At 44.3% G+C, this 15,820-nt stretch overlaps 1 protein-coding gene across 5 annotated transcripts in view; it reads left to right on the top strand.

The window, feature by feature from the left end:
- Positions 1-15,820, top strand: part of AIDA (axin interactor, dorsalization associated) — a 35,641-nt gene that overhangs the window by 8,758 nt on the left and 11,063 nt on the right. The window contains exon 2 of one of the 5 annotated variants that reach the window (XM_085877485.1): positions 13,334-13,392. The exons of the other annotated variants lie outside the window; for them this stretch is intronic. Within the exon in view, the coding sequence (XP_085733611.1) occupies positions 13,367-13,392 (26 nt within the window). The 5' untranslated portion in view covers positions 13,334-13,366. The remainder of the gene's footprint in view (positions 1-13,333; positions 13,393-15,820) is intronic. 5 annotated transcript variants of the gene reach the window in all.

Raw genomic sequence — 15,820 nt, 5'->3', positions numbered from 1 at the left:
TGGTGGTTGATGTTGTGACTGGTGGTGGTAACAATGGCGGTTGGTCCAAATTAAAGATAGTAAAAGAAAAACGGCTATCCTGAAGAGTCGCAGCACGCATAAATGACATGTATTCCCACTAGACAACGGGTTTGGGCCTAACTACACATGTACTTACCGAGATACCTCACCTAAGGGACCTGAATGGTGGTTTGCGAATTTGGTAACCACAACAATATATATATATATATATATATATATATATATATATATATATATATATATATATATATATATATATATATATATATATATATATTTTGTTGCGAATTCGCGCCAGCCGGCGTGCGAATGGCCACGTGACTCGAATCGCGGCACGTCGCCCACCGGACAGACAATTCTGTCGTGACCCTCTCGGACTAACGCCGGGAGCTAGTCACGGATGGGCCTTTCAGCCTCACCACGATCGTGCCAATCGGCCACCCGCGTGGGATAGGGTTGTTCGCCAAACTCGACCTACCTAAGTACCCATGCGGATGGTAAACCAGGCGATCGCACCTCGCCGCAGGTCGACTCCGGACACGGGCCGCTTAAGCAGTCCGTTCCATACTATCGGGATAACCGAGCGGTGTTATCGTCGGCCTCGACGGTTCCGATTACTTATCGGGCGTATTAAGCCCACTATGAACCCTTTACGTGAAGCATGATGGAGATTCAACAAAGGGAAGGACACAGCGAAACGGGGAACAAGTTCACACAAGCACTTTATTCACACGACACACGGAGAGCACACATATGCAGCCAAACAGGATCAGAATGCACATATATCAAATGCAAGAAGAAAAACAATAAAGCAACGACGACGCAGAGCTACAACCGACTAAGACCGACACACGGCAACACTTGTACAGTTTTACTTCACAAGACACGGCGCCACAAGTTCCATACAAAAAAAACCCCGAAAAGAAATGGTGACTTCCCTTTTGGGCCGTCGAGTCCCTCTCCTACGTCCGTTGACGTGGTCCCGCCTGGAACCGACTCCATGCGAGTCCTCTCCTGCGTGCCTCACGCCTGCACATGTTGGCCACTCGACGCCATGGACCGAGTGTTCGGCGCTATCCCAGCGCGGATGGGGGGGGGGGGGAAACGTGGATGCCCGAAGTCGGGAGAGGGGAATGGCGGACGCTCCTTCCCGCCAGCGGGGTCTTGCAACTGCCCCACAAAAGACCAGGCCAGCGGCCACCAGGACGAGCGAGCCGGAAGACGAAAGCGAGAGCAACTACGAAGCAAGAATATCCACCGAGCAAGAGCATCCACCAAACTGCTTCGCTCGTCTCCGACTTTTTATATCTCGGAGCTCCGCCCTGTTGCTCCGCCCCGTTCTTTGCTCCACCCTCTTCGAGGCGCTTCGAGAAAGGTCTCGAAGAGGGGCATTCCTCCTCCCTGGCCGCGTCACACCGCGCATCCACCAATCGGGCGCCAGCTGCCCTCCCCTCTCTTCTCCTCCCTCGCACCAAGCGCGGAGAAGAATGGCGCGAAAAGCCACCGAGCCCCTTGTTGGTTTTTGTTTGAAATAAAAGATAGAACAAGAAAAACGACTGACTCAAAGCGTCGCAGCCCGAATGAATCACATTTATTCCCTCTAAACAACGGGTTTGGGGCTAACTATACATGTTCTTCAGAGATACCTCACCTACGGGACCTGGATGGTGGTTTGTGAATTTCCACAGCCGTAACAATATATATATATATATATATATATATATATATATATATATATATATATACATATATATATATATATATATATATATATATATATACATATACCGGGCGTAGTGGCGTGCGCCTGTAATCCGGCTACTCGGAGGATCGCTTGAGGACGGGGGCTCTGCACTGGGCAGGGTGCAGAGCAGCCTGGAATCATGGCGAAACCCAAATCCTGATCCCTGTGTCGTAAGAGGCGACCAGGGTTGCGTCAGGAAGGGCATCCGGCGTAAAACCTGTGCCAAATCAGTATGCGGATCATAACGGATGATCCGCTGTGGCGACCCCTAACGGGAGCAGCCGAAAGATGAACAACAACATATATATATACATATATATATATTATAGAATTGTTTATCAAGCCTCCTTCTCACGACCCTTGAACTGATTCACTAAACATAAACTGAAAACTAGACACATACAAATTGATATTACACGAGTACGTTCTACTTACCTTAAAACTTGCCAAAAATATGAACCCTCTTGTCTGCCGATCCAGTTTAAAACTTTGTAGCAATGTCTTGGGGGTCAAATGCAGTCAGACGATCTCGGTGAACATGACAGATCATGAGATGGTTGAGGCGTTGCTGGGTCATTGTGGAACATAACCAAGTCTTCATATGTCTGAGTGCGCTGAATGACCGTTCAGCTTCGCATGAACTTGCTGGGGAAACCAATAGAAGCCGAAGCAAACGTTCTACCTGTGGGAACATTCGACGGACTTCCGGCACCATGTCTACAAATATCTTACGGTAATCCTCAACAGATGAACCACTGAACTGGTTACGAAAGAAGCCAAGTTCTTGCTCTCGGGAATCCGACAGTTCGGGATATTTGCAGACTATTTGTGGTTTGAATGACCCAGACAGGAGCATTTCACCCAAGTCCCTATATGCCATGAGGTCGGTTGATGTGAAGTACTCGTTCAAGTTCTCAGATGCGCTGTCGATGACTGAAAAATTCAACTCTGTATACCTCCTCTGCAGAATTGGCAGTGTATTCCTGCGTGCCTCCATAAAGTCTCTTCGGAAGCTTGTGCTTACGAGGGAGGGTCACTGGATCTAGTTGGCACTTCTGGAGCTTCTGTTGTGCTGCTTCGAAAACCTCCTTAAACCTCTGGTCGGTACGGAGAGATTGGATATTCTATGCAGTTACCTTTGCAGCAGTAAGCATACCAGAGACGGTAACTTGTGAACCCTGAAGTGCCTTATTGAGGTATTCAAGGGATTGGAGAACGGGCAATAATGCAAACAGACCGTGAACACACTTTCCTGATGAAAGACAGCTTCGAATACCGTTGGCTCGCGATGCCGTGTTCGTACCAAAGTCATCACTTGCTTGTTGAAGGCCATCCAGTACCGCTTCATAGTTATCCAATATCGATTTCACGGCAGGAGAATGAGTTAACCAACGCGTCGGGCAAATTGGCCTCAGTCGTGTTGGGTAAGGAGTGTCAGCATCGTCAGCATGGATATTCAAGTACAGATGCTTGAATTTTCCAGAGTTGTTGTAGATGTTTCTGAGTACCTGGACATAATCAAGGGCGTCTCTTATGAGTGGTGCAGTTTGTGTAGGGCTTTGGATGTAATGAGTTGGGTGACATGAGCTCCACAGTGAACATAATTGGCCAGCGGTTGGAGTTTTTTTTAGCTGTGCTTGACAGCCCTTCTACTTTCTGGACATGTTGTTTGCCCCATCGTAAGTCTGCGCTCTAAGGTATTCAATAGGGAGTTGACACCGAATTAGGACATCCTGAAGCATCTTACAAAGTGATACTCCTGTTGTTGACGATACTTGGTAGAGGCCGATGAGATCTTCTTGAACATCAAAGGAATCCGTCACATAGCGCACACACACCGACTCCTGCTCATTACCCTGAATATCTTGCATTCCATCAGTTACGAGTCTGAACTGAGTGGACATTTCATTCATGTAACTGCAGATATTTCTGAGGATGGCATGACTCATCAACTGTAGAATTCCGTTCTGAATTTCTCCACTTGTGGACGTCGTCTTCCTTGACAGCCACGTCTTGAGGTTTACATCATCCTCGGCCCGCAACTGTAAGAGCATTTTGAAATTCCCTTCAGAGGCATCCTTCCCACGAATTTCAAAACCTTGTCGGGCTAAATATTGCAGTGAGGTGATAATCTTCAGAAGTGCTGACCGTGCAGATCTTTGCTCTTCTAGCAGTTTGCTGCTCAGCTGCACATGGACACCAGGTTGACTTCTGTGACATTTCAGATTTTCAGAGGCAAGCCTATGTGTGTTTGATCGTTCGTGTTGTCTGAATTTTTCTGTAGCCTTTTTCCAGTTCCGAAAGCCCTTTGAGACAAATGCGTCTTCTGTACAGTGGGCAAGTTCGGTAAGTTTTTCACGAAAAGCGTCCGTACAGGTATGACAGAGTACACCGCCGATGCTCTGATCAAAATGAAGCCACAGAAAATCTTTGAACCACTGTTGTTGAAACTTCAACTTTCGGTTTGGCAGTATTTGGACTGGGATACAACTGACATCATGAGGTTGAAAAGGCTGATCTGGGAAATTAGGCCGAGTACTCGCACATGCGCCCTTTTCTGCTATCTTCTCCTTTGAATCGTCCACCTCTTTCTGGGAACTCGATTGCTCCAGGAGAGTGGTCAGGGATGTGCTTCTTGATGCTGTCGCGAAAAACTCTCTGATATCCATATCCTCTATGAAACGAGAAGGGAATTACATTTCAGTTGAATAAATGTTGACATGTGAATTATAAGGGTTATATTTGCGTAACGGCATTTTTAAGGTCAACATACTTTTGGCTATGTCACTATACCTCCAGGCACAATGTTGACATGTGATAAACTTTGCGTAGCACATGTATTACTAAAAGAGCGCCGATACGAGTTCAGTTATTAATTTAGCATCTGAGCTCCCAATTTAGCATTCCATTACTCGCTTAGTTCCCGGCTACGCGCTTATTACTTTTATTACTTTTGGTTAGGGTCAGATACCCTGGTATTTTATTGCCTGGGATTATTAATATTCATCATTTTATTTAATCTGGATTTAATTAACCAATGAGCTAAAGTTGAGTGAGATGATTATGATATTATTGGTTCATAGTTAGCGTCGTCGTTAAAGATTGTGTTCTTGATTTGCATGCCATCAAAAGGGTTCACCAAAGGAATGAGCTAAAATCAGTTGTAATGTGAACATCTTATATATTATTTCCGAGTTTGTGGTTTCGTGTCGCGCTATCTTCGACTTTGTTCTGCGCTCAAGTAACGTGATATTCGGCTTACATTATCTCAAAGACCATATGAGGTGCATGGTACAAAAAAAGTAACTAAAATGGTTCTGAAACAGTGAAATCGTATTCCACTTACTGCATTAAAGTAAAATTACTACTGATACTCTGCATCAGTTCCTTTCTCAAACACACCCACCCCAACATGTCGCGCAGAGTGTGGGTTATGCTAGTTTATGTAATTCTTTACCTCTCACAAACCATGAGACCAGGAGACGAGGGATTAAGATCTGTTGCCGTCTGGACGTGCACTCTCTTCTTTCCAATTCATGTACATAGTTTGTTGATTTGTAAACACGTTCATCATTTCCACTAGTGCGTGCCCGTACGTGCGTGGCCGAACGTGCAATTTTTTTTTTTTTTAAAACAACAACTTTGAAGCCGCGTGCCTTTGTTTAAGTATAGCGCGTGCCCATACGTTTTGTTTACGTATAGTGCGATACAAGTTAGAAAGGTGAAATAAACCATTTTGGTCACTAAAGTGGCCCAGAACCGTTGTGGGGTCGACATGGTGAAGAAGAAGCTGACATTCCTCTTTATTTTATTTTGAACGCTGCATTTAAAATCTCTAATTTAATCATTCTAAATCACACAGTTTATTGAAACACCTTATTCTGTCGGTCTCTCCTTCGTCTTTGTCCTCGTGCAAACGGAAAATTATTGCGATGATGGCGGAAGAGAAATTCCTTCCGGAACGTTATTTTTCCTAGTAAAAATTGCAAGCCGCGGTTAAGCTACTTAGCCTAAGCCTTTTTTGATCGCATTTTCGAGGTAATCTCATTACTACCCTGTAGATACTGTATAATCCGTAAACAGAATTCAAAAATAATTTTCCGTTCGTTTGTCTGAACCGCTTAGGTGAATTTTGCATATTTTTCAACAGCTACCTTTTAAAATCCATAATTTAATCCTCATAACTCCGACGACCGAATGATACCTCTCGTTTTGTAGGTCTATACCTCCCCTAAGTCCAAGTACCGATGAAAAAATTATTTACATTAACCACCGCAAAAGCGAGTGAATCAGCGCATTTTATTTTATGTTTCCCAAGTATTCAAAGCTAATTTAGTCGCCAAAATACCCACTTTCCTTTGATTTTCACCCGGTTTTCAACGTTGGGGTTTAGGCCACTGTTATCGACTGCGAAATATGAATACAGAATTGCAAAATATCTTTCCGTTCGTTCGTGCGAGCCGGTAGAGTGAAACCGCGTCATCCTGCACAAGCTCCACCATCTCAATCAGAGTACCAGGCCGCGAAATCTTTTATTGGCTTATAACTCGACGGTGCAAAGTCACAAAAATTAAACACACACATCATCGTGCAGGTAATAATATCAGCCATCCGGCGATATAAGTTAGAAAGGTGAAATAAACTATTTTGGTCGCTAAAGGGGCCCCGAGCCGTTGCGGCCTAACACTATCCGAGGCGTGGCGCTCTGGGCCATGAAGCCGCGATTTCTTTAAACACTCATAAACTGACGATACAAAGTCCGAAAACGTCCCAACATACCTCAAAATGTCCAGGTCACGTTCCCTGCTAGTGGGTGAACAATCCAACGCTTGGCGAATTCTGCTTCGCAATGATAGGAAGAGCCGACATCGAAGGATCAAAAAGCGACGTCGCTATGGATGCTTGGCCGGTGGGAGACCATGGCTTGGGAAGCACGGATTCTCAATGTTGAATTGTTAACCTATCATCTTTAATAGAACTATAATAGACCAATAAAACTTTAATAGAGATTTAAAAATTTATTTTTGTATTTGAGGCACATCTCGGCCTGGTTGTACTGGAGCAGCTCGTTTTGTGTTACGTAACTTACGTTCAATGAAAAAAGTTGGGGGGACAATCGATATGTTTCCCCCCCTTGATAAAAAGTGGGGGGGACATGTCCCCCACCAATTGATGCCCATAGGTTCTGTGAATGTTTTACCCCCCCTGTCCCCCACCAATCGACGCCCATAGGTTCTGTGAATGTTTAACCACTCTGTCCACATTCCTCTTGAAAGCATCAACTGATGAGTGATGACGCTTGGATGACCTTTCTCTTAATCTTGTCTAGTCCATGCCAAGCATTATGCAGACTGCTAGATGAGAGAAATAAGTTGCTCTGCTCCTGGTACGAGCCGCAGGCTTTGTCATTTTCCAGGAATGCCCACAAAGGTGTGGACATCCTGGCTAAGACAAAGTGCTTCTTCAAGACAAACATGATGGTCCCCATGCAGGATTCTGTAGGGGGTAATTAAATCCCCTCAAATTTGTCGCAAGTCGAGAGAGACAGACACACAGAGAGGTTTGATAGTCGTTCTTCACCCAAGAAATGCTCTTGACCCCTCACCGTTCTTGTCACAGTGCATTGCATGCATTCAAGTATAACTTTGTCATGCTGCAAAAACGGCTTCAACATCAGAAGTGCATATTCAAGATGCGATCTTACAAGTGTAGCGTAGAGCTAATGGGAAATATCTGGTATAATCTCATCAAGGACACGATTAATGGCGAAAAGCATTCTTCGAGCCCTATTTGCGGTCATGGCACATTGCTTCGTCAGAGACTGTCACCTGCATGCAGACTCCAAGATCAGTAATCTCCATCACAATTGGCAGTGCAACACTATTGAGTCTAGAAGTCTGTATGGAACTTTTTCGCCCTGTGTGCAAAACATTGCATTTTAGGGGGTTTGGTTGCATCAGCCACTTGTCTGCCCAGCTTTCTAGATGAAGCAGGTCATCTTGCAACATTGATCGCTTGTCGCTCTTGGGGGTGTTGCAACATCCTTTTAACATCATCAGCAAAGAGAAGGGTTTTGAAATGGAGACTATCTGCCAAATCATGGATGCACACAAGAAATAGGACAGGACCAAGTATGGAACCCTGCAGTATGCCACTCATTACTTCTTTTCATGGTGACAGAGTACCACCCCCAAGGGCGGCAAGCGATCAACCACCTTTTACGGCCTGTAAGAAAACCTCAGATCCAGAAGAGTATTGGTCGTCCAATTCCTTGCCATTCGAATTTCAGCAGAAGTTGCTCATATGGCCAATGTATCAAAACATTTGCTGAAGTCCACATAGACTACATCAACTGCACAGCACTGGTCTATTGCTGGTGTCCACCTGTCTTGTGCTGATAAGCCTCATTTAAAGACCATTTTCTTTCCTCTGCATTATGAGAGCGTACTTTCATTGAGCAATGTATATTATACCGCTGCCACGATCGCTGCGAACAAAACATGCATTACCTCGTTTCATCTGCATGAGTTGTAATCAAAATATACCTTTGTTTCCTCAAAACGGTACCTTCATTTAATGATAGAAGATGAGCCTGGTGTTGGCGTAGTGGTTAGGGTAGCGGCTTGGGATCCAAATTGGGATCCAAAAGGTCCTGAGTTCAAGCCCCGTTAGCCGCTTGAATTAATAAACACCAGGAGGTTGACTCAGCCCATCATCCTTCTGAGGTCGGCGAAGTGAGTACCAGTGTACTGGGCCCGGTGTATGCCCCGGTTAAAACAGGTGTACCATATCCCTGTGTCGTAAGAGGCGACCAGGGCTGCGTCAGGAAGGGCATCTGGCGTAAAACCTGTGCCAAATCACTATGCGGATCATACGGATGATCTGCTGTGGCGACCCCTAACGGGAGCAGCCGAAAGAAGAAGAAGAAGATTTAATGATAGAAGATGTGTTTGTCATTCTTTAAATGTACACCAGAGGCCTGTTCTGCTTGTTCCAAGGGAAGGCATTTTTTATTCAGCCAAAACAAAATGGTGTATTAAGACCCCTGCAAGGTGAATGTAGGCTGACCAAGGATAAGCCTGTTTTTGTTTTTTCATGATGAGATGAGTTAATTACCTTCAAAAGTGTTGTTTAAATTTACCCAAATACTCACTTTTCATTCATGCAGTCCCTTGGAGTTCCCTTAGTATGAAGGCAAAGATTCGGTCTGCTACATTTCATGGTTTTGGAGTTGTGGAGGAGACCACACACACACACACACACACACACACACACACACACACACACACACACACACACACACACACACACACACACACACACACACACACACACACACACACACACATTAATATAGATGGGGGTTGAACTGGTGGAGAGGGGCAGAAATGGGAAATCGGGTTTGGAAGGAAATAGAAGTAACAGCTAAAAGTAAAAACATGGGTGGATTTCTTCTGGTTGGAGTTTAAAAAGTTACATCATCTCGTGATGTCCATACACAGGAGCCCATCATTTGAGCCTATCATTTGTGACGAGGATCGGTGGCCGTGGTTGTGGATCTGCTGTTTGGAGATGTTCTGGGCTGAAAGGATCGAAATCTCGATGAAAAACGGTGCCCAGCTGATGATCTGGATAGTTGGGAAATCAGTAAATTGTTTATAAGTTAAGTTTATAACTTCAAATAAAATAGCTATTGTAAGCGCTTACCAGTACGTGTGTGTGTGTGTGTGTGTGTGTGTGTGTGTGTGTGTGTGTGTGTGTGTGTGTGTGTGTGTGTGTGTGTGTGTGTGTGTGTGTGTGTGTGTGTGTGTGTGTGTGTGTGTGTGTGTGTGTGTGTGTGTGTATGTCTGGCTTCTTTCTTGGGACTACGGTGCAGTAATTATCCTCGCCGAAGGATTAGGAGAGGGTATTGCATTCGGGACGTTTGTTTGTTTGTTTGTTTGTTTGTCTGTTTGTCTGTTTATCCGCACAGAACTTTCGTGTTTTCTCCGCAACCGTTTGTCGGATTGAGACGAAATTTTCACCATTGGTCCAAATACTCATGTAGAATGTTTCAATGATAATGACCTCATAGATTACGTGGTGTGGCAGCCATATTGAAAAAATGTATAAACTTGGACCTCTGCATTTCTGAAATCGCACCAAGGAAAAATTTGAAACTTGACACAAAGCAAGTACTCCTCCATGAGGAATGAGTGATTTTTTTTAATGACGTCATAGGTGCCCTTGTTTTGATGTCATAATTGCATATGTAGAACGCTACATCCGATAGGTATGAAAATTTTTGAGGGTCATCTTGGGATAAAATGGTCCACAGAAAAAAAAATCATGACGTCATCGGTCGCGTGATTTGGCAACTATATTGTTCAAAAAACAACTTTCAAAAATCTTCTCTGAAGTGGCTTAACAGATCGAGGTGAAACTTTTCACATATGACTGCCTGTCCATGAGGAACAAAAGGCTCACACGTGTGATGTCATTGGTCACATGGTTTGGCAGCCATATTGGATTTACCTGAAAACCTATAAAAATACACCACTCAAAAGAAGTCTGAGAGAGGGTTTGCAATCTCTGATTGCTCTTTTTCTTGTTGGTCTTTATTTTAATTTAACTTTAGTTGGGATTAACCTTTGTTCATATGTGTCTGTAAAACAAAATAGAAGAAGTGCTTTTTATGGTCATTTCCTGAAGATAAAGGTGCAATTTTTTTTTTTTACCTCCACCACCGAAGGTGAAGGAGGATGTATTTTCACCCATTTCTGTCTGTTTGTCTGTCTACAGGATATCTCAAAAAGTTGTGGACAGATCTGGATGAAATTTTGTGGACAGGTTGGGTGTGTGACAAAGACGAACTGATTGAATTTTGTTGAAGATCTGAATCCGAATCTGGATACGAGAAATATTTGATTTTTAAAGTGATTTCACCATTGAAAAGGCCAAAAACGACATGTTGCATGATATTTCAAAAATTATTGGGCCCGATATGTTCTCATGGATCAGGCATTGCGTGGCAGAGGTATGCGCTCTACCGAGTGCCCTTCTAGTTTGTTTTGTTTTTGGCCTGAGCTTCATGTTTAGCCAGATTGTACTATTGTATGTTTGTTTAGCAGGACAAACTGGGGGATATCGATGGTTTGAAATAACATGGATGATAACTCTCAAGAGTTCCGCCCTTCCTGACTTTGCCCGGTCATTTTATTCCCTACAGCTTTATAAAATGTGCACTCATCAGAACCTTCCATCCAATCTCATTGAGCATTCCCACCTAAACTAATGACATGATTGTGGGGATCACAATTTCAAATCCCTATAACGCTGTGTTGATTTGTCCATTATGCATTTTTTCCTCCGCCACCTAGGTGGACGGAGGTTGTGTTTTCACTCCTGTCTGTCTTTTAGCAGGATATTCCAAAAAGTTTTGGATGGATTAAGCCAAAATTTGGTGGACATGTTCAGTGTGTGACAAGGACGAATTTATGAGTTTGATGAAAATCTGGATACTATAATTTTTAAAGTGATTCTTTACCATTGAGAGATAGGGGCCCAAAACGATATATCACACAATATCTCAAAAAGTTGTGGATGGATTATGGCAAAACTAGGTGGAAAGGTTGGATGTCAGACACAGACATTCTTGGGAAAAAAATCTGTATGGCTTGTGTGAAAAGAATATGTGTTCTGATCAGTAGACAAGGACGAATTGATTCGATTTTGGTGAAGATTCAAATCCGCATGCGGAAACGAGAATTTTTGAATTTTCCAAGTGATGTTTCATCATTGAGAGAGGGGACAAAAAGCGAAATATAGCATGATATCTCAAAAAGTTATGAATGGATTAAAGCCGATTAGATTTTGGTTCAGGTCTGAATGCAGATCCGGCCTATCAGTGGGATACAAAACGTAAACTGTTCAGCCTGGTGGAGGTATACATCTACCCCTCCTCCTGACCGAGTACCGTTCTAGTTGCCCTTGTAATTGTCATAAAAAATCCATTGATTTGCATACAAGCTCTACTATGAGTCTTTAAAAGATCAATATAATAATCTATCTATAATTCCAGCAGTGTGTGTGTGTGTGTGTGTGTGTGTGTGTGTGTGTGTGTGTGTGTGTGTGTGTGTGTGTGTGTGTGTGTGTGTGTGTGTGTGTGTGTCTGTCTGCGACCGCCGTTTCTTGACAACCGCTGGTCCGAACTGATTGAAACTTGCCAGGAATATTGCCGGGGTCCCACGGATGTGCCTTTTGAAGGTTTGATATTAATCGGACGAGCGGTTCCCAAGTTACGGCCATTTATCTGTCAACCAATGACAAGACACGGTGCTATGACGGCACAATTATTTATTTATTTGTTTTTTTTTTGCACGATTGACGTTACAATTCTTCTTCGTCTTCGTTTGGTATGACGTCACAATAGACGCTGGGGACCTGAGTATGTGCCTTTTCAAGGTTTGATATCGTTCTTCATCCATTTCAGCTGTTTCCCAAGTGTTTACCAAGGTTTGAAAGCTGATTTTTTTCCCAAGGTTTGAATTAATTGTTCAAATTATTAATTAATCCCAAGGTTTGAATTTTCCCAAGGGAAAGAGCTATTTCCCAAGGGTTTGAAAGCTGCTTTTCCCCAAGGTTTGAATTAATTGTTGTGCTTGGTAGACATTTGTGAATACATTTACAGAGAGAGAAGCCAGAGAGGAGGGGAGAGGGGAAGGAGAGAGGGGGGGTGAGAGAGAGGGCGGGGGTGAGAGAGGGGCGTCACAATTCAAGAGAGCGGGAGAGAGGAGGGGCGAGAGAGGGGAGGGAGAGGGGGTGAGAGTGGGGGCGAGAGAGGGGAGGGAGAGAGGGGTGAGAGAGAGGGGCGTCACAATTCAAGAGAGGGGGAGAGAGGAGGGGCGAGAGAGGGGGACGGGAGAGGGGGACGGGAGAGGGGGTGAGAGTGGGGGCGAGAGAGGGGAGGGAGAGAGGGGTGAGAGAGAGGGGCATCACAATTCAAGAGAGGGGGAGAGAGGGGGGCGAGAGAGGATGCGTCACAATTCTTCTTCTTCTTCGTTTGATATGACGTCACAATTGACGCTGGGGACCTGAGTATGTTTCCCAGGTGTTTCCCAAGGTATGGCCATTTATGATACGGTTAGTCCGATCTAATTGAAACAATGCCCCAATCCAGTCGTAGTTTACGAGAGCGAAGGAACGAAGCTGAACATACTAGCACGCACCTACGGGCCCGCACTAGTAATAATAATAATAATAATAATAATAATAATAATAATAATAATAATAATAATAATAATAATAATAATACAAATAAATAAAACTACATCTATCTGCATTTCCTTTTAATTGTTCTTGTAATCTTTTCACTTTTGTCAGTTGTTTTCAGTGCGCTGTCTTTAGCTCAACCACAAGGTTTAATCTGTGTAATATACAGTGCAAAATTTTAAAATCAACAATACAATGTTTAAAGAATTGCTACAAGTTGTGAAATGCAGGAGGGATATTACCCTGAAAGGAAACTAGAAAAAAATGCAAAATCATATATCATGATCCAAGCTGATCTTTCATATATGTCTTTGCCAGACGAGAAAACTAACACAGCTGGTCGACTGGCGGATGCAGACATCTATTTCCCAGCAATTGTATGCGAAACTCGATGGGACAAGGCCACGTCCACATTCCACTGGGTTTTTTTTTTCTATGTGACTTGTTGCTGAAAGTCTGAAACTATCGAAGCTTCATAATCCTTCTGCAAGGATATTTAGAATATGGGACGTTGTCATGAAGCCAAGGCTTATTTGATCTGGTTCTTGTAAAACTTCGCCTCATTTTGATTATTGTACCTTCTGCTATCTTGATTGTTGTGGATCTGTGGACAAGATTTTGACAGGTTTGGTATGACAGCAGCAAATGCCCTGTCTTCAGGCCAATACTTTCTGTACGTATCAAGGGTTATTATTGACGACTTCACACACACACACACACACACACACACACACACACACACACACACACACACACACACACACACACACACACACACACACACACACACACAAACACACAAACACACAAACACACAAACACACAAACACACAAACACACAAACACACAAACACACAAACACACAAACACACAAACACACAAACACACAAACACACAAACACACAAACACACAAACACACAAACACACAAACACACAAACACACAAACACACAAACACACACACACATATACATATATATGTTGGATACCTTGTCAAGGCTCGTATGAGAGCTAACACACAACGCACAGCAAGGGGGCATGAGACAAGAGGGGAGGGAGTGGGAAGGACAAAACAGTGGGGAACAGAGACATTAGGAGATCTGTGGAAGGGAGAGGGATGGGGTGGGGAATACAAGATGGACATTACAGGGACTTTCAGGAAGGAAAGCAGGGAATTTGAAGGAGGTGGGCTTGGGTGGATTAACAGGGGTCTAAAAGATCGAGGATTTGGATGGGGGATGACAAGAGGTGGTGGTGAACAGCTGTTTTGAAGGCCTGGAGGGAAGAATGGGATTTTACAGAGTGAGGGAGTTTATTCCAAAGGCGGGGAAAAAGGTGGAATGAAAGAGTGAAGTTGAGCAGTGATTCGTGATTTTGGAAGTTTTACCAGAAAGGGGTTGTTGGCGGACCTTGAGCGCCTTGCAGAAATATGGTGGGGACAAATCGCAGACAGAGCAGGGGGGGGCGAGCCTGGAGAGGAGACTGTAGAGGACAGAAAGACCACGGACCTACCTGCGGTGAGATAGTGAGAGGCCCAAAGACTCGGCCTCATCGCGGGAGATGCCAATGATCTGAAATGCCTTGGTTTCCACAGCATGAAGCTGAGGAAGGTGAGAGGCAGGAGCACCAGCCCAGAGGGGAGAGCAGTACTCCATCAGGCTGTGGACAAAAGCTTTGTAAGTGGTCAGGAGCTCAGGTGGGCCGAGGAAGAACTTTGCACGATGGAGGATTTCCAGTCGGCGACTGGCTGTGGATGCCAGGTTTGAAATGTGGCTTTCCCAGGAAAGATCATGGCAGATAGTGAGACCCAGAAGCTTGAAAGAAAGGACTTCTTCCAGAGGATTGTTGAGAAAGTGGATGGGGGGGTTTTCTAAACGTTCCTTTCGGAGAGACATAGTGAGAGTGAGACTTGTCCGGATTGAAAGACATGTTCCACGTGTTGGACCAGTCTGTGATTTTACCCAGATCTGCAGTGAGCGAAGAAGCTGCTGCTTCCCGGTCTGAGGGATGACAGATGGTACAGCAGAGGGTGGAGTCATCAGCAAAGAGATAAAGAGGATTTTCCAGAGAGTTGGAGAGATCATTGATGAAAACCAGAAAAAGAACAGGGCCCAGAACGCTACCTTGAGGAACTCCAGCCTGGACAGGAAGAGGGGATGAAAGAACTCCATTTAGGGCCACACGGTGACTGCAACAGGAGAGGAAGTCTGCAAGCCAAGAGTGGAGATGGCCTTGGATACCATAGGAAGAGAGTTCAGTGAGCAGGGCAGGGTGCCAGACTGTGTCAAAAGCACGCGATATGTCTCGGGATATGGCTCTGATTTCATGTCTGGCATTGAGGACCTCCATCCATTGTTGGGAGAGCAGAAGCAGCATATCCATGGTAGAGTGATCTGGTCTGAAACCAAATTGATGATCGGAAATCAGGCCATTGGAGAAGAGAAGGATTTAATGTCTGAAGCGATGATGGATTCCATAACTGTGCTGATGATTGGGAGAAGGCTGATTGGTCTGTAGTTGCAAGGATCTGCTTTTGCACCTTTTTTGTGCAGGGCAGTGATGTTTGCTGATTTCCAAGCAGATGGCAGATGACCTTGAGCAAATGAGAGGGTGAATAGAACAGAGAGAGGGAGAGCAAGAGAGGGTGAGCAGGATATGATTACCAATTGACCATTACAAACCCTTTGTGAAGGATATCTGTCGTTTCATCTTGTATGATCCTTCTGGTACCCACGAGCAATCTTAACAAGGGAAAAGATTCTGGACGAAGAATGCAATACTGTACTCTGACTGCATCTTGCATTA

The sequence above is a fragment of the Eptatretus burgeri genome, chromosome 4, assembly GCF_056783735.1.
Source record: "Eptatretus burgeri isolate ZD-2024b chromosome 4, Ebu_testis_v1, whole genome shotgun sequence".
NCBI lineage: Eukaryota > Metazoa > Chordata > Myxini > Myxiniformes > Myxinidae > Eptatretus > Eptatretus burgeri.
This window is presented reverse-complemented; position numbering and strand designations above follow the sequence as displayed.